The sequence below is a fragment of the Dendrobates tinctorius genome, unplaced genomic scaffold (genome assembly GCF_039654945.1).
Source record: "Dendrobates tinctorius isolate UK_male_01 unplaced genomic scaffold, ASM3965494v1 ptg000134l, whole genome shotgun sequence".
Classification (NCBI taxonomy): Eukaryota; Metazoa; Chordata; class Amphibia; order Anura; family Dendrobatidae; genus Dendrobates; species Dendrobates tinctorius.
Window position 1 is genome coordinate 2,402,391 of NW_027361802.1, and position 22,528 is coordinate 2,424,918.

Here is a 22,528-nt window from a genome sequence, read left to right on the forward strand (position 1 = left end):
AAAACTGCATTCTCAAGGGAGCAGAGGTAATAAAATAGGAGGTGACAGATACTTTTTTAAAGGAACTGAAGGGGTATTATCTCAAAATGATGGCGTATCTCTAGAATATGTTATCCTTTTACAACTTGTGGGTCTAAGATTTAACTATCGTGAACATAAAGGGACTCATGGTTCTGATTTGAAGGGGTATTCTCAAGTTGTCTCTTGAGCAGCTCAGAACAATGTATTGTCTTTCGTTTCCTTACTTCCTTGTCTCTAGCAGGGCGGGCTCTCTTCCTTGAGTGACAGCTCTGGTGAATAGAACTGTAGCACCAGTAGAACTATAAAGCTCAGCACCAGTTCTGCGGTAAGGCTACGTTCACACGTAGGGGAACTCTTGCGGAAGTTACAGCGAGAATTCCGGAATTCCATTCCTCGGGAAAAATCGCATTTTAAATTCCCGCGATTTTCCCGTGGAAAAACTAGCGATTTGCAAGCGTAATTAGCTTGCAGAATGCTAGCGTTTTCCAAGCGATCTGGAGCATCGCTTGGAGAACTGATTGACAGGTTGGTCACACTCGTCAAACACAGTGTTTGACGAGTGTGACCAACTTTTTACTATTGAGGCTGCCTATGCGGCATCAGTAGTAAAAGATAGGATTTAAAAAATAATAAAAAAAATTAAAAATATTGTTATTCTCACCTTCCGGCGTCCCACGCATCCTTCCCGCCTCTCTCCATGCTCCCGGCATCTTCCGGTCCCAGTAATCCTTTGTGCGAATGACCGCGAGACGTCGCACTACCGCGAGACCACTACGTCATCGCGGTCATTCTCGCAAAGGATTACTGGGACCGGAAGATGCCGAGAGCGTGGCGAGAGGTAGGAAGGCTACACGGGACGCCGGAAGGTAAGAATAACAATATTTTTTATTTTAAAATTCTATTTTTTACAGGGATATGGTACCCACAGCCCGGAGGACAGTCTCCTCTCCTCCGGACCGTGGGTACCATCCGCAAATGTTCTGCTTACTTTTCGCATGGTGTGCACAGCCACATGCGGAAAGTAAGCAGAACAATGCATTCCTATGGGTGCGGGATCGCCGCGATTCCGCTAAATTAATGAGCATGCTGCGTTTTTTACCGTGAAGCGATTCCGCCACGGGAAAAAACGCAGCATTAGCACAGCATTGCGGAATCCCATAGGATTGCATGGGATGCTTATTTTTCGCGGCAAAATCGCCTGTTTAAAACTGCCGCGAAAACGTGAAAAAAACGCAACATTTGAACGCAGCCTAACACATTCAGCGATCAGTGGTTTGTCTTGGAGCATTAACACATAGAGATAACAGGACATGTGAACAAGCAAACAGCTCTGCACAGGGAGAGCAGAGAACTGTGATTAGGAAAACTGCTGTGAAACCTAGTGATTTATAAATGCATCTCTTCAGAATATGCGGAAAGTGGGCAACTAACTGGTGTATGGAAATCATTGAGCTGGAGGTAGCTGACTGGGATGTTAGGAGTTAACCCCCTCTCTTGTACCGTAACTACAGTGTACTCTCGGCCAGGCATCAGAGGCCGGGCTCCGTGGAATCTGTAAATTATAAAAGCTGTCATTGCAGGAGAATGACAGCAGATAGCAAAAGCAAGTCAATTGCAAATTTGCTTATTTTCATACTGTCTAGCGAATCAAAGCAATTTAAGAACTTGACAACACCCCTTTAATCACCTTTATCATTTTCGCCTGCCACCTGCTCATTTCAATGAGGTTGTGCTGCAGTTTCCTGCAACAACTTGGTTGCCAGGAGTGGGTGCAGTGTTAGGAAAAAAATGACTGGGAATATCATTCTCTCCTGAGGTCAGAGCCCAATAAATCAGTACAAAGAATAGGCTTCGATATTAAGATGATCAGTGGCCGCACAGTAAGCAAGTGACATTGTACCTTCCATATACTGCACTCCTAAGGCATGAGGCTTCTTATCAGCTGTCATTTCCCAGGAGGGCTCTGAATCCTTTTGAAGAAGGAGGACAGTAGACAGGAGTCTGATTAGGTCTCTTGGGAATAGGAAATTGCAAGAAACTGGTGATCAGGCAGCAACTATATATCAAAGCTTCTCCAGCTTCAAAGAAACCAATTTAGTTCACATTGTGAAAGGTTGCTGCAGGTTAATCTCCGGTTGGCTCTCAGGTAGCGGCTTTCTGCCTTGTTATGTTTCACTTTGTTGTAGTTTTCTTTTTACTGAATGTGAGTTTACTGCGCCTTGAGTCTGTTGTCATGATAGTGAGGACTGGGAATATCTCTTGGTGCTAGAAAATCCCAGTCATTCTTTAACACCCATGGCATTTAGAGATGGGATTTGTCCAGTGTAGGAACATGTCTTCTGTACCAGTAATGGTAGAGGCTGGTTACGGGGCTCATTAAGGATACAAAATGCCATCTTGTGATGAGACCTAAAGCGGTCTTCCCTGCTATGCCAACTCTTGTCCAGTTTTCTCCTCTGGTGTACTGATGCCTGTTTGTGACATTTTCATCTACAGGTGGCAATCGATACATGCCTGGCTCATCGTCAAGCCATTCTGCTGCGGGGGCAGGAGATCCATTTACAGGTAATTATTAGGAAAAGTGTTGTATTGTGACCATCGCTGATTGATGGGTGTCCTACTGCTGGGAACTGCACCGATCGGCAGACTTATCCCTGCTACAAAATGATGTGGCAGATCAGACACCAGACCAAGCGCAGCACTCGGCAACCCCATAGTGAATGAACGGAGCAGCGGTTGACCACTTGCACCGCAGCTCCATTCCAAACAGATAAAATAGTCCTATTCTGCCGATCTATACTAGTTCCTGCATCGGACCCCCACTGATCAACGAGATATCACCTATCCTGCAAAGAGTTTCTAACGCTACCCAAAGCATGAAGACATGGCTAATGTAGCTGCCATTTCTGTCTATGGTATGTCCCAAAAGATGCTTACAGAATGAAGTACGAGAATACTCATTGCTTGGGTTTTCCTGAGCATGCTCGGGTGATCTCCGAGTATTTGGATGTGCTTGGAGATTTAGTTTCTGTCTCCGCAGCTGCATGATTTGCGGCTACTTGACAGCCTGCATACATGTGGGGATTTCCTAACACACAGGCAACCCCCACATTCAGGCTGGCTAGCAGCCGCAAATCATGCAGCTACGGCGACAGAAACTAAATCTCCGAGCACATCCAAATACTCGGAGATCACCCGAGCATGCTCGGGAAAACCTGAGCAACGAGTAGACTCGCTCATCACTAATAAGGATTACCTTTTCTTTCAGGGAGGAATGCCTACAGATCTGCGGCCACACAAATTCCAAATACTTACTTTCCTAGGAAAGAACCTCTCACGTTTGATCAAGCAAATCCCACACAAATTTTGGGTGAGTCAGTAATACCCTATTTCACATTTTTGTGTTGGCATAAGGTTTAGTATGTTTTCGGAAAGCAGATGACTAATGTTTAAGGCTCCACTCACACAGGCATAGTAGGTTGTGTTCCCTGAAGATCCTATCGACTTCTAAGAGGTTCCCCAGGTCCCGGAGTAACACACAGTGCTTCCTTGCAGCCACAAATTTCTAAAGTGGTTTTCCACACGCTGACAAAATGATGACAAGGCCTCATATCGGAAAAGCTTACTCTAAAGAATCAGAAAACATGGCTGCAGTTAATGATTACACCATAAGGGTGCGTTCGCACGTTCAGGTTCTGTATGCCATTCTTGAAGCCGAGAGACAGACATTTATTCCAGAGAAGCAGAAGGTGTGGGCTTTTCTTTACTCGTATCTATCTGCCTTTTATGATCCATTTCTGGTTTTGACTTCAGAAACTGTTTCACAAAATCCAAACGTAGAAACCTATTCTTAGAGAGAGCTGCTATATAAAAGTCCCTAGTCTCACTGCAGTGTTACTAGCTTGTCAGCATATAGTTTCCCTTAGCAACCCTTCTAGGGGTTTTCCCCCGAACAAAGCACATTTTAATGAACGAATCTTGGAATAATAAAAAGTTCCACAATTGGATGTGTCTAAATAAAATGTTCCTGTGCTGGGAGAATCTTATACATGTGCCCCTGCTGTGTACTGTGTAATGGCTGTGTCTCATCCTACAGGGACATGGTCTGATCATATCACAGCTCCTGGGAAAGGGGGAGGAAGCAAAAGAGAGTATACAGACAGGACAGCAGGGGATCACCTGCCTCTACAGCTCCACTCATTGTCTGACAGTCTCACAGTGAATGGACGGATTGCCATGTCCACGCACTACAGCTCCACTCATTGTGTATTGAACAGATCGCAGACATGTCTGACAGTCTCACGGTGCATGCACGGATTGCCATGCCCGGACTCTACAGCTCCACTCATTGTGTATTGAACAGATCGCAGACATGTCTGACAGTCTCACAGTGAATGCACGGATTGCCATGTCCACGCTCTACAGCTCCACTCATTGTGTATTGAACAGAACGCAGATATGTCTGACAGTCTCACGGTGCATGCACGGATTGCCATGCCCGGACTCTACAGCTCCACTCATTGTGTATTGAACAGATCGCAGACATGTCTGACAGTCTCACAGTGAATGGACGGATTGCCATGTCCACGCTCTACAGCTCCACTCATTGTGTATTGAACAGATCGCAGACATGTCTGACAGTCTCACGGTGCATGCACGGATTGCCATGCCCGGAGTCTACAGCTCCACTCATTGTGTATTGAACAGATCGCAGACATGTCTGACAGTCTCACAGTGAATGGACAGATTGCCATGTCCACGCTCTACAGCTCCACTCATTGTGTATTGAACAGATCGCAGACATGTCTGACAGTCTCACAGTGAATGGACGGATTGCCATGCCCGGACTCTACAGCTCCACTCATTGTGTATTGAACAGATCGCAGACATGTCTGACAGTCTCACAGTGAATGGACGGATTGCCATGTCCGGACTCTACAGCTCCACTCATTGTGTATTGAACAGATCGCAGACATGTCTGACAGTCTCACAGTGAATGGACGGATTGCCATGCCCGGACTCTACAGCTCCACTCATTGTGTATTGAACAGATCGCAGACATGTCTGACAGTCTCACAGTGAATGCACGGATTGCCATGTCTACGCTCTACAGCTCCACTCATTGTATATTGAACAGATCGCAGACATGTCTGACAGTCTCACAGTGAATGCACGGATTGCCATGTCTACGCTCTACAGCTCCACTCATTGTGTATTGAACAGATCGCAGACATGTCTGACAGTCTCACAGTGAATGCACGGATTGCCATGTCTACGCTCTACAGCTCCACTCATTGTGTATTGAACAGATCGCAGACATGTCTGACAGTCTCACAGTGAATGCACGGATTGCCATGTCTACGCTCTACAGCTCTTCTCATTGTGTACTGAACAATAGCAGCAGTAAGATGGGTGATACTCTCTTGCAAAGTTGGAGCAATCCCTTTTAGACGAGACCAGTGATCATTTGTTTCTATGGTAAATGGTCCTATAGGGATGTGCAGATTGTTTCCACTGTGTATAAACCAGGATTGGTGGGAAGGGGTTCGGCCATCCTCCCTCCGGTAGTGCTCACACTTCACTGTATACAGGAGCGTTCTTGTCAGTATTAACCTCTCGGTTGCTGTGATTGCATATTGAATGTTAAGTAGATCGTTACCGTGTGTTGGTTAATGACCTTTCATTGCAAATAGGTAAAATGAAAGAACTGAACGAGTCCGCCCCTGAAGAATACAGGATGCCTGAAGAGGACTTAATCAGACTTGATAAACTGCTGTCCTTAGTTGTTAATACCTCAAGAGAAAAGGCGACCGCTCAACAAGTGGACACACTATGGCGGGCGGTCAGGTGGCCGGAAGGTACGGGACTGGTGCTCCGCGGAGTAAAGCTGGCCATACAGAAAGGGCTGCTGAGTGTGCTGATTAGCTATGGGGTTATGGGTGGGCAGAGGAACATCTTGTTTGCAATCAATGGCCCACATTTGTGGGAGGATTTTGTAGTATGGTGTCCCACAGAAAATGTGGACGCTGACAGGAAAACTAAAGGTTTTCTAACAAATCTGTAGAGGTGTACTCATTTCCTTAAAGGGAAGTGATCATCAGAACATTACCTATTGTTTGTCAGGTTTTTCTGTGTTGCATGTATTAAAAAAACAATTTATGATCCTAAAAAAATCCTAATCTTGCCATTCTCACACTGGCTTCACATACTTTTTTAGACTGATACTTCCTGTCCTTTCAGAAAGCTGTCAGCCAAGCTCCTTACTACTAAGCCTCATTCACACGTCCTATTGAATGTCCATGTTGTAGCCCGGATTTTCATGGACATAACACGTACCCAGTATAATCTATAGTGCGATTCACATTTGCAGGTTTTTTCACGGAAATGTGTTTTTTTCCGGTACCACCAATGAAAAGGGCCAAAAATAAGTCTGTGGGTCCATGAAAAACATGTACAGCACACAGATGTCATGTGCCACCCCATGTGGTGTACATATTTATCATTGCAGAGGATAGGAGGATGTGTGACATGTATGTATTTATTCATATGTAACAAATGCTGTTGACACACCAATGGGAAAACCAGACACGCGGATCACACACCGATGGGAAAACCAGACACGCGGATCACACACCGATGGGAAAACCAGACACGCGGATCACACACCGATGGGAAAACCAGACACGCGGATCACACACCGATGGGAAAACCAGACACGCGGATCACACACCGATGGGAAAACCAGACACGCGGATCACACACCGATGGGAAAACCAGACACGCGGATCACACACCGATGGGAAAACCAGACACGCGGATCACACACCGATGGGAAAACCAGACACGCGGATCACACACCGATGGGAAAACCAGACACGCGGATCACACACCGATGGGAAAACCAGACACGCGGATCACACACCGATGGGAAAACCAGACACGCGGATCACACACCGATGGGAAAACCAGACACGCGGATCACACACCGATGAGAAAACCAGACACGCGGATCACACACCGATGAGAAAACCAGACACGCGGATCACACACCGATGAGAAAACCAGACACGCGGATCACACACCGATGAGAAAACCAGACACGCGGATCACACACCGATGGTAAAACCAGACACACCGACTTAAAACACTTACACCGGTACAATTTTTTTACGTAAGTGTTTAAACACAGATATGTGAATAAGGCCTTAGAGGCAATATTACAATAATAGATAAGACAGGATCCACCAACTGCAATAAGTGATGTCACAGCTAACCCTGCTCTCCCTCCCTTCATGATGACATTTACACAGGCTCATCAGATATTCAATACAAAAAATAGGGTCAGGATCTGGCTATGTGCATGTGGTGTTTCCTGAAACAGCATGATAATGGTCTAAAAAAGCCTTTTTTGGCCAGTGTGAATATTGCATCAGTTTATATTTTACTATTATTATTAATACAGATTGTGATATGTAAAAAAAAAAAAAATTTCTAAATGAAAAATATATAAATAGAACACAACCTGATTTACACAATAGATTGTTTTCCGATGATAGCTTGTCTTTACGTTCATGCATTTAGTGCTAAAAACATTCTTGCAATTGGGTTTCATTAATTTTGTACTGTTTATCTTTCAGACTTTTTGTTTCGTTGCGTTTTTAAGCCTTTTTTCTGCGATTTTCTGCACAAAAACGCTTAAAAAATTCATACTGAACTCACCCCATGCATTCCTATGGCATTCGCACATGCTGTGCTAATGATGCGTTTTTTTCCGCAGCGGAGTCGCATCGCGGAAAAAAACGCAGCACGCTCATTATTTTTGCGGAATCACCGCGATTCTGCACCCATAGGAATGCATGAGATCCACTTACTTCCCGCATGTGGCTATGCCCACCATGCGCAAAGTGAGCGGCTCATGTGCGGATGGTACCTACGGCCTGGAGGAGAGGAAACTGTCCTCCAGGCAGTGGGTACCATATCCCTGTAAAAAAAAAAAAAAAAAAAGAATTCAAAATAAAAAATCGGGTTATATTCACCTTTCGGCGTCCTGCGCACCCTTCCCGGGCCTCAGCGATGCTCGCGTTCCCAGTAATGCCTTGCGAGTCCTTTAATGTCACGGTCCCGCGATACTGTAGCGGTCCCTATTCCTCGCGAGACCGCTACAGTAACGCGAGACCTTATGTCATCAATGGTCTCGCAAGGCATTACTGGGAATGTGAGCATTGCTGAGGCCCGGGAAGGCTGCGCGGGACGTCTGAATGTGAGAATATCACGATTTTTTATTTTTTTAGTATTTTTAACATTCTATCTTTTACTATTGATGCCACATAGGCAGCCTCAATAGTAAAAAGCTGCTCACACTTGTCAAACACTATGTTTGACGAGTGTGACCAACTTGTCAATCACTTTCCAAGCGATGCTTCAAATCGCTTGGAAAGTGCTTGAATTCCGCACGCGAAAATCACGGGAAAAACGCGATAACCGCGTAGAAAAAAACGTGCATTTTCTGGGAAGGAGTCCGGTTTCAGGTGTCAGGTTTTAAACGCTACATGGGCACATAGCCTAAATGTGGTCATTAGTGATGAACGGGAACACTCGTGTGCTATTAGACTATCTTCAGCGTGCTCGAATAATATGTTCGAGTCCCACATGGCAATGTGTCACACGGCTGTTCGACAGCCTCAACACATGTGAGGATTGCCTGTTTGTTAGACAATCCCTGTATGTGTTGCAGCTGTTGCATGCCGAAGATACTCTATTAGCATGCTCGCTCATCACTAGTGGTCATACATCTGCTGAGAGGAGCTCAGCAATAGATAAGAGTTACAAACCTGTCAGACTTTCATAGTTGGCTGACTGACAGTTTCTCAGATAACTCATTCTGCAGCCAGCAATACATACTGCAGTAGAGGCTATAGAAGGCAAACACTTAAAAACTTGTAATGAAACCCAATTGCAATTTTTTTTAGCACCAAATACAGGAATTTAAGTAATAAAATCTATATTTAGATATCCCCAATGGTGGATAACTCATTTAACGTAGTTGGAGACTTACTTGGGCCAGGTCATGGTAGTTTGACAGCTGGACAGAGGATCTGTTTCTCCTATGTTGAGACAGAGGAAAGGGACTGGTCTCTAGTTGTATGCTAGGACAGGAACTAGTAAATTACATTTATTTTTTAATGCATGTAGATTGCAAAGGTCATTCTTTTAACAAATACTGTTGCTTAAATTTATTATTCAAACCACCCCCAAAATTCGAATTTAACTGTCAGTACAGACATCTTAGGGGTTTTAGCCCCTAAAAACACTGCAGGGAACAATAGACTTTACTGCTTCTGCTGACAAAAAACCCCCGTTTTCATATATAAATTGGTGCACCCCTTGGCATGGGTGCACTGCTGCTTAGCTTGAGTGTTTCCTTGCCTAGTGGCGTGCACACAGAATTAGTGCTTGCATGCTCTGTCCTTGTTCCTGCTGTTACAGAAAAAGCGAGAAACCTTGATTTACACATACATATTTTTTTTTCTAGACCTCAAAATCTATAGTACAGGAATGATTTTTGTGGGGGCCAAGTCCTCTTTATGGATTTACTAGCAGGTTAAAGGGAACCTGTCAGCAGGATTATGCACAGTAACCTCCAGACAATGTCTGGTCGGCGACATTATACTGATTACAACACCTTGGCTGATATCTGTCTTGTGGTTGTTGTTTAATCTTTATGATGATCGTATATATAATATTCATTATGTAAAATTGGGGGCAGGTCACTGTCAAAAGCCATACATATGAATACCTAATCAGAGCACCACATGAACCCCCCCCCCCACAGGCTGCCCTGGAGAATGAGCATATCATTAACTCAAAACTGAAAATAAAGATTAAACAACAACCACAAGACAGATTTCATCAACCAAGGTATAATTTTAATCAGTGTAAGGCTATGGGCCCACGTAGCGTTTTTTTCCGCGCGATTTCACCGCGATTATGATCGCGATTTTGCCGCGATTTTCGCGTGCGATGTTCAAGCACTTTCCAAGCGATTTGAAGCATCGCTTGGAAAGTGATTGACAGGTTGGTCACACTCGTCAAACATAGTGTTTGACAAGTGTGACCAGGTTTTTTACTATTGAGGCCGCCTATGCGTCATCAATAGTAAAAGATAGAATGTTAAAATGCTAAAAAAAAACCGGTGTATATTTACCTTCCGGCATCCCGCGCTGCCATCCCGGGCCTCAGGGTTCCCAGTAATGCCTTGCGAGACCTGTGATGACGTAGTCTCGCGTTGCTATAGCGATCTCGCGAGACCACGTCATTACAGGGCCTTGCCGCAAGGCATTACTGGGAACGCTAGGCCGGGAATGCAGCGCGGGACATCGGAAGGTAAATATACCCCAATTTTTTATTTCTTTTTTTTTTACAGGGGGATGGTACCCAGGGCCTGGAGGACAGTCTCCTCTCCTCCACACCGTGGGTACCAACCGCACATGAGACTCTTAACTTCCCGCATGGTGGGCATAGCCACATGCGGGAAGTAAGCGATTCTCATGCATTCCTATGGATGCGGAATCGCGGCAATTCTTTGCGATTCCGCACAAAAGAATGAGCATGCTGCGATTTTTTCCGCGATGCGATTCCGCCGCGGAAAAAAGCGCATCATTAGCACAGCATGTGCGGAATGCCATAGCAATGCATGGGGGGCGTTCTGTACACTATTTTTAAACGTTTTCGCTGCGTTTTCGTGCCGAAAATCGCGGCAAAAACGCTTAAATCGCTACGTGGGCACACAGCCTAACGACGTTGACCTAACACTGTACGTTACTGCGCACAATCCTGCTGACAGGTTCCCTTTAACTGGAGTTTTGGGAGTGACATACTCTAATGCATTGGTTTCTGGAAAACCTGGAGCCAGGCGCAGGAATGGTTAATGTGCCTGGGTTAGTATGTGTTTCGGATATTAGCTTTTTTTCATGTTTTGCTGGATATACAAATAAAAAGCTAATGTTTCCTTTTCTTCCCACTCCAGATATAGTTTTTCCTGCGTTAGATATCCTCCGGTTAGCTATCAAGAATCCCACCGTCAATGAAATGTTCTGCAGTGAAAGAGAAGGGAGAGCGTTCTCCAACTACCTCTTCCAGATAATGCGGCCGGCTGGCAGACTGGCCAATCAGCTTCTTGCTCTTCGGACATTAGGCAATTGTTTTTCATGTGAAGCAGGTGCAAAGTTTATGATGTCACAAAGAGACGCCATGATAACAAAATCCATGGAACTCAAATCTGTCTCCAATAAGAGTGTCCACATCGCTCTGGCCACTCTGATCCTCAATTACGCCACCTGTTTACACAGGGTAGAAGACTTAGAGGGGAAAGCCCAGTGTCTGTCCGCGATCAGTACCGTTCTGGAAGTTGTGCACGACCTTGAAGCTGCGTTCAGACTTCTCGTGGCCCTTGGGACTCTGATCAGTGATGATCCCAATGCTGTGCAGTTAGCCAAGTCTCTAGGAGTCGACTCTCAGATTAAGAAATACATGTCTGTGACGGAGCCAGCCAAAGTTAGCGAGTGTTGCCGGTTGCTCTTAAATACTCTCTAAGTCCATGGAGAAAGTCAAACCCTGCAGCAGATTTTTTTTTTTACCATAACATGCTATGAATACACTGAATGCTGTGGATTGAATGCTGAAAGTTTGTCTTGTCCTCAAAATATAAATTTACTTAAATTTTTGCACTGAATGTTTGTTGTGAATCTCTTATTTTGTAAATCTTGCTTTGCCATTCCTGATTAAGGGTCACCCACTAAGTATGCCGTCACTCTGTATAGGGACAATACTTTAACATGTACCTGTATTATAACCAATTTTAGTATGGCGTAGGTGCTGAAACAGGGATTTTTGTGATAAACTCACCGTAAAATCCTTTTCTCCGAGACGCTCATTGGGGGACACAGATACTTTGGGTGTATGCTTCTGCCGCTTGAAGGCTGACACTAAGTGAAAAAAAGAGGTTCGCTCCTCCTCCGCCGTATACACCCTCGCCCCTATTGCGGGCGGAAATCAGTTTGGTGCCAAAGCAGTAGGAGGACAACAAAATCAGCCTAAATACAGGTACAACATGTCCAGAAAAAAGACCACCCTTATATCACATAAATGCGTATAAATTAAACAAAATAGAAGCCAACTTGGCTAATAGGGTGGGTGCTGTGTCCCCCAATGAGCGTCTCGGAGAAAAGGATTTTACGGTGAGTTTCACAAAAATCCGTTTCTCCTTCGCCTCATTGGGGGACACAGATACTGTGGGACGTCCTAAAGCAGTCCCTGAGTGGGAGATTGACTCACCGATCCAAGCTACATGCAAGTCTTGTTTAAAGGTACGCCACCGCTGCTTGGAAAATCCTTCTACCCAGGCTCGCATCTGCCGAGGCCTGAGTATGGATATTATAATGTTTGGCAAATGTGTGCAGGCTGGACCAGGTTTCTGCCTTGAAAACCTGTTCCGTCGAAGCCTGGTGCCGAAGCGCCCAAGAGGCGCCCACTGCCCGAGTGGAGTGCGCTCTGATCCCTGCTGGAATCGGCGTGCCTCTAATGCGGTAGGACTCCTGAATAGTCAAACTAATCCATCTGGCTATGGTCAATTTCGAGGCAGCGAGTCCCTTCCTGCGCCCTTCGGGGAGCACGAACAGCGTGTCCGTCTGACGAAAGGGTGCTGTCCTCGACACGTACTTCCGGAGGGCTCTTACCAGGTCTAACGTGTGAAGAGCCTTTTCCACACGGTGCACCGCTGCTGGACAAAATGAAGGCAAGACAACATCCTCATTCATGTGAAATGAGGATACGACTTTCGGCAGAAAGGGAGGGGCTGGTCTGAGCACCACCTTATCCTTATGGAAAGTGAGGAACGGAGCTCGGCAGGATAGGGCCGCCAGCTCTGAAACTCGCCTGATAGAAGTGATGGCCACTAGGAACACCACTTTCCAGGAAAGGTACCTCAAAGAGACATCCTGAAGTGTTCAAATGGAGCTTCCTGCAGAACACTTAGGACCAGGTTATGGTCCCAGGCGTCCATAGGCGCCTTATGGGGAGGTACCAAGTGGTAGACTCCCTGGATGAAAATCTTAACCTGCAAATTGGTAGCAATTCTGCGCTGGAACAGGACGGATAAGGCCGATATTTGTCTCCTGAGGGAACTTGGGGCCAAGCCCGAGTCTAGGCCCGACTGGAGAAAGGCCAAGATGTTGGGAATCGAGAATCTCAGTGGAGAAACACTCCGGCCTCGACACCAAGCAAAGAACACCTTCCAGGTGTGGTGGTAAATTCGTGCTGAAGCCGGCTTCCGGGCGCTAACCATTGTAGCGGCCACCTTACTCCCAAACCCTGCCTGGGTTAGAATCCAAGATTCAATGGCCATGCCATCAAACACAGCGCCCCTGAGTTCGGGTGGCAAATCGGCACTTGAGAAAGTAGATCTGGGCGCGCTGGCAGTCGCCAAGGAACGCCGGCGAGCAGCTGCATTAGATCTGCGTACCACGCTCGACGGGGCCAGTCCAGGGCCAGCAGAATCGCCGGAACCCCTTCCATCTTGATCTTTTTGATGACTCTCGGGAGTAATGGCAGTGGGGGAAATAGATATGGGAGGCGGAACTGGTTCCATGGCAGAACCAACACATCTACAGCGATTGCTTGCGGGTCCCTGGCCCGAGCGACATATATGGGCACCTTGGTGTTCACTCTGGACGCCATCAGGTCCACATCCGGAGTTCCCCACAGTTGACAAAACTGTTGGAAGACCTCAGGATGTAGTGACCACTCTCCGGACGCAAGACCCTGCCGGCTGAGAAAGTCTGCCGTCCAGTTTTCCATGCCCGGGATGTGGACTGCCGAAATCACCGAGTGGTTTGCTTCGGCCCACTGAAGAACGTGCCCCACCTCGCGCATGGTTGCTCTGCTGCGAGTGCCCCCTTGGTGATGTCCGATTGGATGCGGACGGGGCGGCCTGCTAGGAAGTGATGAAACTGCTGCAGAGCCAGCCGAATTGCTCGTATCTCCAATAAGTTGATCGGGAGGCGTGCCTCCTGTGGCGACCACCGTCCCTGAGTCGTGTGGTGGCGAAACACCGCTCCCCAGCCGAGGAGACTGGCGTCGGTTGTTATCACCAACCAATGGTCTGGGGGGAAGGGTTTCCCCTGGGTCAGAGAGGAACTGGTTATCCACCATCCAAACGACTGCCTGACGTGAGAGGACAGTTGGCACCGAGATCGAGCGTGAAAGGTTTCTTGTCCCAGGCTGACACGAGAGCGTGCTGCAGGGGGCGAAAATGGAACTGGGCGAATGGTATTGCTGCCACCATTCTTCCTAGAATCCTCATCCCGAAACGAATGGTATGAGGGACTGGTTCGCGAAGAGTCCGAACTCCCTGCCGGAGAGCTAGGGGTTTTTCCTGAGGGAGAATCACCAACCCTCGGCAAGTGTCGAAGACCAATCCTAAGAAGGAAATCCTCTGAGCTGGCACAAGGGATGACTTTTTCGCATTGACCAACCACCCTAAGCGGGCAAGAGTAGCGTGATGTTGACATTTCCCTCGCATGCCCGTCTTGAAGGGCCCTTGACCAATAGGTCGTCCAAGTAAGTCAAGACGACTATGCCTCGAGAATGCAATGTGGCCATGACAACTGCCATAACCTTTGTGAACACACTGGGAGCCGTGGCTAACCCGAAAAGTAGCGCTACGAACTGAAAATGTCGACCGTTGATGGCGAAACGCAGTAACCTTTGATGAGGAGGAAAGATGGGAATATGCAGATATGCATCCTGGATGTCTACCGAGGCCAAGTATTCTCCCTGCTCCATGGCCGATAAGACTGAACGGAGAGACTCCATCCGGAAATGTCTGACCCTGATGAATTTGATCAGAAGTTTGGGGTCCAAAACAGGTCTGATAGACCCGTCCTTTTTGGGAACCGCAAACAGGTTGGAATAGAAGCCCTGAGCCCTTTCGTGATCTGGCACGGGAACAATGACCCCGTTGCGCTGGAGCGATTCAATGGCTCCCAACAGAGCTCTTGCCTGGGTATGCACCCTGGGAAGACTAGAAAGAAAAAAACGATTTGGAGGGTTTCTGACAAACTCTATTTTGTAACCCGAGGCCACCAACTCCTCTACCCATGCGTCGCCTGCGACACTGAACCAGACGTGGCCAAACCAGAGTAGTCGGCCGCCCACCTTGCTGGTGTCGTCTGGTAAACGCCTCGAGTCATTTGGCTTACAATCTTTGGGATCTGGATCCCCTCGATCTGGGCTGTTGAGTACGCATTCTCCCCAATGGCTTGATTCTATATCCTTATCCTGGTTGGGGCGGCCTGAAGCGGTGGAATTGGCCGCTGTGGTCCACCCGGGGGTTCCAAAAGGCCTGAAAAGGGTGGCGAAAAGGTGGTTTGACCTTTTTATGAGGGAGAAAACCGCTCTTTCCTCCTGTGGAGTCGGAGATAAGTTGATCTAACATCTCCTCAAATAGACGGCCGCACTGATAGGGCAGGGAAGTCAAGGACTTCTTGGAAGTAGAATCGGCCCGCCATGTCCTTAACCATAGAGCTCTTCTGATAGAAATTGCGTTAGCGGCAGCAAGTGCCAAGCAATTGGCCACATCCAAAGATGCATTGATTACGTAGTCTCCGGCCATCGCTATCTCCGATATCTCTGCAGGTAGCTCTTGCGCGAACTTGTTTAATGATTCTGACCATGAGATCATGGCCTTAGCTACCCAAGTTGCTGCGGACGAGGGAGAGAGCGCTGATCCTGACGCCTCATATACTGAGCGAGCTAAGCTCTCTATGAGGTGATCCGTGGGATCCTTAATAGAGGAACCACTAGGTACGGATAACAGAGTTTTAGTAGCTAGGCGTGACACCAGTAGATCCACCATTGGAGATTCCGTCCATTTTTTTACGGAGGTCCGGGGCAAATGGATACCTTGCTTCGAGTGCCTATTGACCCGAGAAACGCCTGTCTGGTTGTTCCCTGTGTCGCTGCACTATGTCCTCAAACTCGGGGTGAGAGGAAAAAATTCTGTGCGGCCGCTTCACTCGCTTAAACGCCACCTTATGCCCTGTAGCCGCTGTGAGATCATCCTCAATCCCCAAGGTCTGATTGACTGCTTCTATGAGGCTGCCAACTGTCTCACGTGATCCTGGAGCATCCAGGTCAAGGGGCTCGTCTATCAACCACTGGTGACTGGGAGCGAGAAGCAGAACTTAGATGCCAAACACCGGATGGACTGGGCGACACCGCGTGGATTCTCTTCCCCCGGGTCTCCCTGCAGGCCGAAGGCTCTAGTGAGGTGGAGGTTCCCTCTAAGGCCAGCGAGCCCCTGTCCTTATCTAGGGCCAGAAGGGACTCGTCTGCCCTTGTAAGCGACGCCATGGACTGTGACAGTGATAGGGCCCACTCCGGGGGGGTTCGAGACCTCGGTCGCAGTCCCTGGAGGGGTCCTGGGCGCATTCGGACTCGCAGGCTTCACATAATCGCTTGCTCTGTGCCCGCGGAAACGCAGCCCGACAAGAGATGCATGCAGCGTAAAAAAAACGTGTGCGTCTTTGCTTTTTCGGACATGCTGCTTCTGTCCGCTGCTGGGAATGGGGGGAGGAGGTAGCACCTCGTTTCCCCTGTAGCGTGGCCTCTCGGGCAGCACTTACCCCAGTCCTGTGCCCCCACGTTCCTGGATACCTCCACACCAAAATCACACGCCACCAGCTGTGGGGCAGGCCGCCAGCATATAAAGTGCTCCAGGGGTGGCACTTTCGGCTCTGCGGCCTAGCCGCGCTCCGATGCCGGGGACTAAATTTATCCACTGCCGCCCAGGCTTGGGGGGGCGGGCCGCCAGAAGTGACGCACGGCCCGGAGGCGGAACTTCCGGCCGCGGCCAAAATTTAGCCCCTGCCCCGACGGGGGGGGGCGCGGTCCTTCCATGGCACCGCATAAACTGGCGCTACTTACTGGCGCGGGCTGCTCCGCACCGCTCTCCATCTGCAGCCACGCTCAGCCAAGAATGGCCGGTGGCATCTGCCGGCTAAGGGCTCCAGCCCCGGATCTTCACAGCAGAAGCCCTCCCAGGCCCTCTCCTCACTGGCGATCCTCTTCGGCTTCCTAGCTCAGGTATGTGAGGGGGCCTTGAAAAATAGGATGGTGCAGGCACCCTAGCTCCATCTAACCCCTTCAGGGGGTGAGGAGAGGGACCGTCTGCCGCCTTGCAGCACCACAGTCTAAGCATTGGTGGAGCAGTGGGGGCCGCACGGACTAGTCTTGTGCCTCTGTACAGCCCATGGTTTCAATACCTAGGGGTGGTCAGGGCTAAGTCCGGCATCGTGTCCCACGTCGCAGAAGAGGATACGTGGAGGGACACTCGCATGTGCTCGCCTGTTGTTGGTTTGGGGAAATCGGACCCTTTCAATAGGATCCGTTGCCCCTGTCTAATCTTCATGGAAAAAGTCTGGAGCAAAAAAACAGACGTGTGCCTCCATGGACACTAAGCAAAAAACTGATTTCCGCCCACAATAGGGGCGAGGGTGTATACGGCGGAGGAGCTAACCTTTTTTTTCACTTAGTGTCAGCCTCCAAGCGGCAGAAGCATACACCCACAGCATCTGTGTCCCCCAACGAGGCGAAGGAGAAATGTCCTGCAGATTGGTAGGAGGTCTAGCTCCCGAGACACGCCATTAAAGCACTCGGTTCCTGCATGAGTGTGCACAATAGGAAGTGCAATACTCTAGTAGAATAATCTCTAAGAATATTACAGTTATTAAATCTATATGGTGTATGAGATTTATACACCAAGTATTAGCTTTTCAGTGCATGGAAGAGAAAGTGCCTAGTAGAATACCTAAACGCCATTAGGGGTCTACTATCCTATAAGTAGTTGCAACCTTACGTTACTTTTATATGTTAATTTAAAAAAAATAAAGGGATTGTCCAGGCATCTAATATTAATGGCATAGCTTCAGGATAGGTCATCAATACGAAAGGTGGTGGTTTAACACATGGCACCCCTGTCGATCAGCTGATATCTGCTTGGGCCAGATGTGAACTAGCTGAACAGCACACCTCCATTCAATGCCCAGCGGCTGCTACGATTCACAGAGAATAGCAGCTGATCTGTAGCACTCTGAAAACTGAGCGGATCAATGCTGTTCGTCCGCATTCAATGTATACATCTTGCCGCCAGAGCCAATTGCAGCAGTGGGAGTGCTGGGTGTCGGGCCGCCACTGGTCCCAGATTTATAATCTATTCTAAGGATATGTAATCAATATTAGATGCCCAGACAACCCCTTTAATCAGTACACGGCTTATTAGAAGCATGATGAGGGTTATCACAAATTGTCTCTTCAGAGATGAAGAGGATTAGGACTCTAGTGCCACCTATTGGAAGTAGCCATCCTAAAAGTCAATGTTGACCCTTTAACGAGCCTTGTCACATGACTTGGGATAAAAGCCAAACCAGAATCTCAATTTGCAGACACTGTTTCGGGGGTACTGACCCTCGTCAGTGCAAAGTGTGAGATCTGGTTTGGCTGTGTAAGAGACATCTGACCGATATCCAAGATGTGTCGTTTCTCCTTGCGGAGATTGACTCTTCCTCTATGAAGAGACAAATTTGCCTATTTCCCAGAGGAGCACTGTGGCTTTAAGTCTCCTCATCTCTTCATACTTAGCATGTCAATCTCTGCAAGGAGAAATGATATTTCTTGGATATCGGTCAGACGCCTCTCACACAGCCAAACTAGATCTCACACTTTGCACTGACGAGGGGCAGTACCCCGAAACAGTGTCTGCAAATTGAGATTCTGGTTTGGCTTTATTCTAAGTCATGTGACAAGGCTCGTTAAAGGGTCGACATTTTAGGACTTTTAGGGTTGCTACTTCCAATAGGTGGCACTAGAGTTCTAGTCCTCTTCCTGTCTGAAGAGACAAAGCCGCAATTCTCCACTGGGAAATATGCAAATTAAGTCTCCATCTCGGCATGCTAAGCATGTCAATCTCCGCAAGGAGAAACTATACTTCTTGGATGAAGGTTATCACACAAATATCACCACATTGCTGTTAGATCGCTCCTGCGTCTTGATATTAGTTGCATACTCTTACGCTGACCCCGGTAATCCTTTCATTCCCTCTTGGGTACAGTGCTGCTTTATTATTTATCTACAGGCAGCTTTTTGCCAGCGCTGGATACATTAGAAGAGCCTTGCAGGCGTCAGCATAACAAGTATGTAATACCAATATCCACATCAAGAGTTCAGTGTCAGTTTCCAGACTACCATTTAAAGGTGTTGCCCTTTGCTTTGATACTGATGACCTATCGTTAGGTTGTTCAGATCCATAGGTGAGGATGTCTCATGGTGCTCCCATCAGCTCTGGCCAGTTGGAAAGAATATACAGGAGAACTGAATAGGCGCTAATCTGCAATAGTCAGCCACTACAACAAGGGTTGGGCCCACACCAATGTGATCGATGACCTAAAAAAAGGTCATCAATACCAAAGTAATGGTAAACCCCTTTTAAAATGTAAATGGGATGTATCACCCACATTAAAAATATGGTGTAGAAGTATTGCTTCCAACGGAGAATAACGTTTCTTACAGAGGCACCTCAGGGTTTGCACGACCTCACCAAAGTACAATACACCATGCAACGCATCTGTGCAAGTGGTATAGCTGCCTACAACCCGGGACTTTACACTATAAAGCTGAAATGAAACACCACACCTTATTGACGGGCTGTATGTCATTGTAATGCACCATTCATTCAGACAGTATTCTAATTCTGCACATAGTGGTGGTCCCTTACAGATGAAATGAGTAAGAGATGATATCCGGCCCACGAATGAGCGCCTCCTTCTGCACACCCAGAGGCGTTTGCAGGTTGGACACCTGGAAATTATGTCCCTCTATGTCACAGGCATTGAACCGCTCAGCGGAAACTGTGACACGCTGGTAAAGTGTGAACGTGACTGGAAGACCCGCAGAGGCAAGAAGGCTGCGAAGAAAGTGTAAGCGAAGATTAGACCGGATTTTCTGATGGGCGTCGGAGCTACGATGTGCCAGAGCTCGTGGTGAAGCTGGATCAAAACCACGGCCAGAAGGTGATGGCGGCCGGGGAAGGCGAATGACCGGAACCTGAGGAAGAAGTGGGGGTTCCTAAGAGGAAAAGGAAAAAAATGGCATCAGCAGAGAAGGAAAAATGAGAAATATTTGGTATGTCAGTGATAATTTCATTACTGAGCATCATAGGTGGTCCACCCGCTCAGGTCTGATGAAGTCAGCCGTAGGTGGGCTGGGGCTGCACACAATCCAGAAGTCTTTTCATCAGTCATCACACTTTGTGAAAGGAAAATGTCTAAATGCAGCCACGTAGAATGGGGTCCCTATCGGGGTATGCAACCAGAAAACGACACCCCCCCATACCAGATTTCATAGTCATTTTCATGTACCACAGCACTGAGCTGCTTCTTCTTGGAGCACATTAGGGACACCGAGAGCTTGTCGGGCGAGATGACAAGGCTCTCTGTATAATAAAGCGAGCTTTGTCATCTCTGCTCATGCAGAAGCCAATGACAAACTGATCTCCGCTCTGCACAGGCCGTGACAAGAAAACATTCTGCACGGCCTCTCTACTGACTTGTAATTTTGTGAGTAGACACAGGGCCCTGCTGGGATAGGAGTCACAATTTTTTTTTTTCTCAAAAATGTGTCTCTTATGAAGAAAAAAAAAAATCAGTAATTCAACAATAGGTAAACTTTAGTTTACTTTATGTTAAATATTTTAAGTCTGATTTCAGAAAACAAAAATAGAAACGTTGAAGATCAAAGGGCAAACTAACCACATTCGAGTGTACATGGGTGTGGGATAGGGGGAACAATACCAGACTGGCGGTATCAGTCCACAGGTTAGGGGGCCCAGATCCCACCGCTACGTCACTATTACTGAGCATGTCCTCATAACGTGCTGCCACATAACTCCCCCGAGGATTGCGATGCTCTGACTGGCCGTCTGCTCTCCCGACCAGAGTGGGACAGTATATATTTCTATGCAGCTGTCCGGCTCGGGTGGAGAGAGCCGACAACAATCAGAGAATTGCGATTCTTGCCCGACTTTTCCTTGAGGCCTCATTCAGAATTCTTGAATTTTACATATGTAAGATACGGTCCGAGTGTTCTCAGTGTCTTGGATGCTATTTTCTTCAGAATCTATTATCGCCAGCAGTGTTTCATCCACGATTTCCATATAGTGACGCTTCTCACTGCAATGTTAATCACGCACAGCACATGGATCGCACACTGATGCCACCTGTGTTGGTCAGGATCTTCATGTACCCATAGATTTGAATGAGAAATTTTGACTCCGCTCCAAAGCGGACATGTCTCTATGATTTTTGCACTTACACATGTGACCAGCCCCACAGGCTATAACGTATACGTACTTCAGCCATGATAATCACAGAGAGAGCACATACATGGAAACCAGTCATCCGGCTGAGGTCACGCGGGCGTGATCATTAGTGATGAGCGAGTATACTCGTTGCTCGGGTGACCTCCGAGTATTTTGGCGTGCTCGGAGATTTAGTTTCCGTCGTCTCATCTGCATGATTTGTGGCTGCTAGACAGCCTGAATACATGTGTGGATTCCTAACAAACAGGCAGTCTAGCAGCCACAACTCATGCAGCTGAGACGACGGAAACTAAATCTCCGAGCACCCCAAAATACTCGGAGGACACCCGAGCATGCTGGGGAAAACCCGAGCAACGAGTATACTTGGTCATCTCTACTTCTCTGTTGTACAGGTGGGCTGCACGCCTCCTCCCACCAGGATGGGATCTGCCATGGCGCCCCCCGCACAGACCGCCACCTAGGAATGGCAGCCAGGGGCCACATATATCGGAGTGTCAGTCCTGTCACGAGGGTTTCGGCGGGCTGCACTCTTCCATCCACTATGCTGGAGCCCTCAGCGCAGACTGAGCCCGGCCTCACACAGACTGCCACGTATGACAGCCAGGAGCATGAAGTCCCCAGACACAAGCCCATAGCCAGCAGCTCCAGAGCTGAGCCGTGTGTGACCCCTAGTGCGGGGCCACGGCAGCGCCCCACTGACCACCACCCTGGTTTCCATACAGCCAGTACTCACGCTCTTCTCACCCATGCTCGAGTCACGTGACCGAGCCTCTGCCGCTTCTAAGGACCGGAAATGGCGCTCTTCCCGCAGCTTCAGTTTTGCCTCAGTCACACCACGGCCATGAAGTCTAACACCCGCGAATATCCCCTACACAATGCGCCTCACAGTCTCCTATCATACTCTGCCCTGACTTGCCATGGCGCCTCCGGCCTCACCATCACGTACGTGCCAGCTGTGTACGGAAGCTCGCTGAGGACGTGACTGATTGCTGCGCTGTGATTGGTGACAAGGCGTGCACTGTCCTGTACTCATGTGGGGAGCTGGTTGTTTTCCTGTGTAGTGTCCCCAGAGGCACG

At 48.0% G+C, this 22,528-nt stretch overlaps 2 protein-coding genes across 6 annotated transcripts in view; one reads left to right on the top strand and one right to left on the bottom strand.

Annotated features, from left to right (window-relative positions):
- Nucleotides 1-11,752, top strand: part of PLAA (phospholipase A2 activating protein) — an 83,300-nt gene extending 71,548 nt beyond the window's left edge. For both annotated transcript variants that reach the window (XM_073543679.1, XM_073543680.1), the window contains exons 11-14: nucleotides 2,518-2,586; nucleotides 3,290-3,391; nucleotides 5,715-5,879; nucleotides 11,048-11,752. In XM_073543679.1, coding sequence (XP_073399780.1) covers nucleotides 2,518-2,586; nucleotides 3,290-3,391; nucleotides 5,715-5,879; nucleotides 11,048-11,613 — 902 coding nt within the window. In that variant the 3' untranslated portion in view covers nucleotides 11,614-11,752. The remainder of the gene's footprint in view (nucleotides 1-2,517; nucleotides 2,587-3,289; nucleotides 3,392-5,714; nucleotides 5,880-11,047) is intronic.
- Nucleotides 11,753-19,768: 8,016 nt separating this feature from the next.
- GEMIN7 (gem nuclear organelle associated protein 7) lies at nucleotides 19,769-22,522 on the bottom strand. 4 transcript variants are annotated; one of them, XM_073543689.1, is made up of 2 exons: nucleotides 22,388-22,522; nucleotides 19,769-20,199 (listed from the first exon to the last, which is right to left on the bottom strand). In XM_073543689.1, exons 1-2 carry the CDS (start codon nucleotides 22,388-22,390, stop codon nucleotides 19,846-19,848), a joined length of 357 nt encoding a protein of 118 aa, XP_073399790.1. In that variant the 5' UTR covers nucleotides 22,391-22,522; the 3' UTR covers nucleotides 19,769-19,845. The 4 variants fall into 4 exon arrangements, with proteins under 4 accessions (XP_073399790.1, XP_073399788.1, XP_073399787.1 ...); XM_073543687.1 differs by having other exon boundaries at nucleotides 22,398-22,517; XM_073543686.1 differs by having other exon boundaries at nucleotides 22,368-22,497.
- Nucleotides 22,523-22,528: the final 6 nt, after the last annotated feature.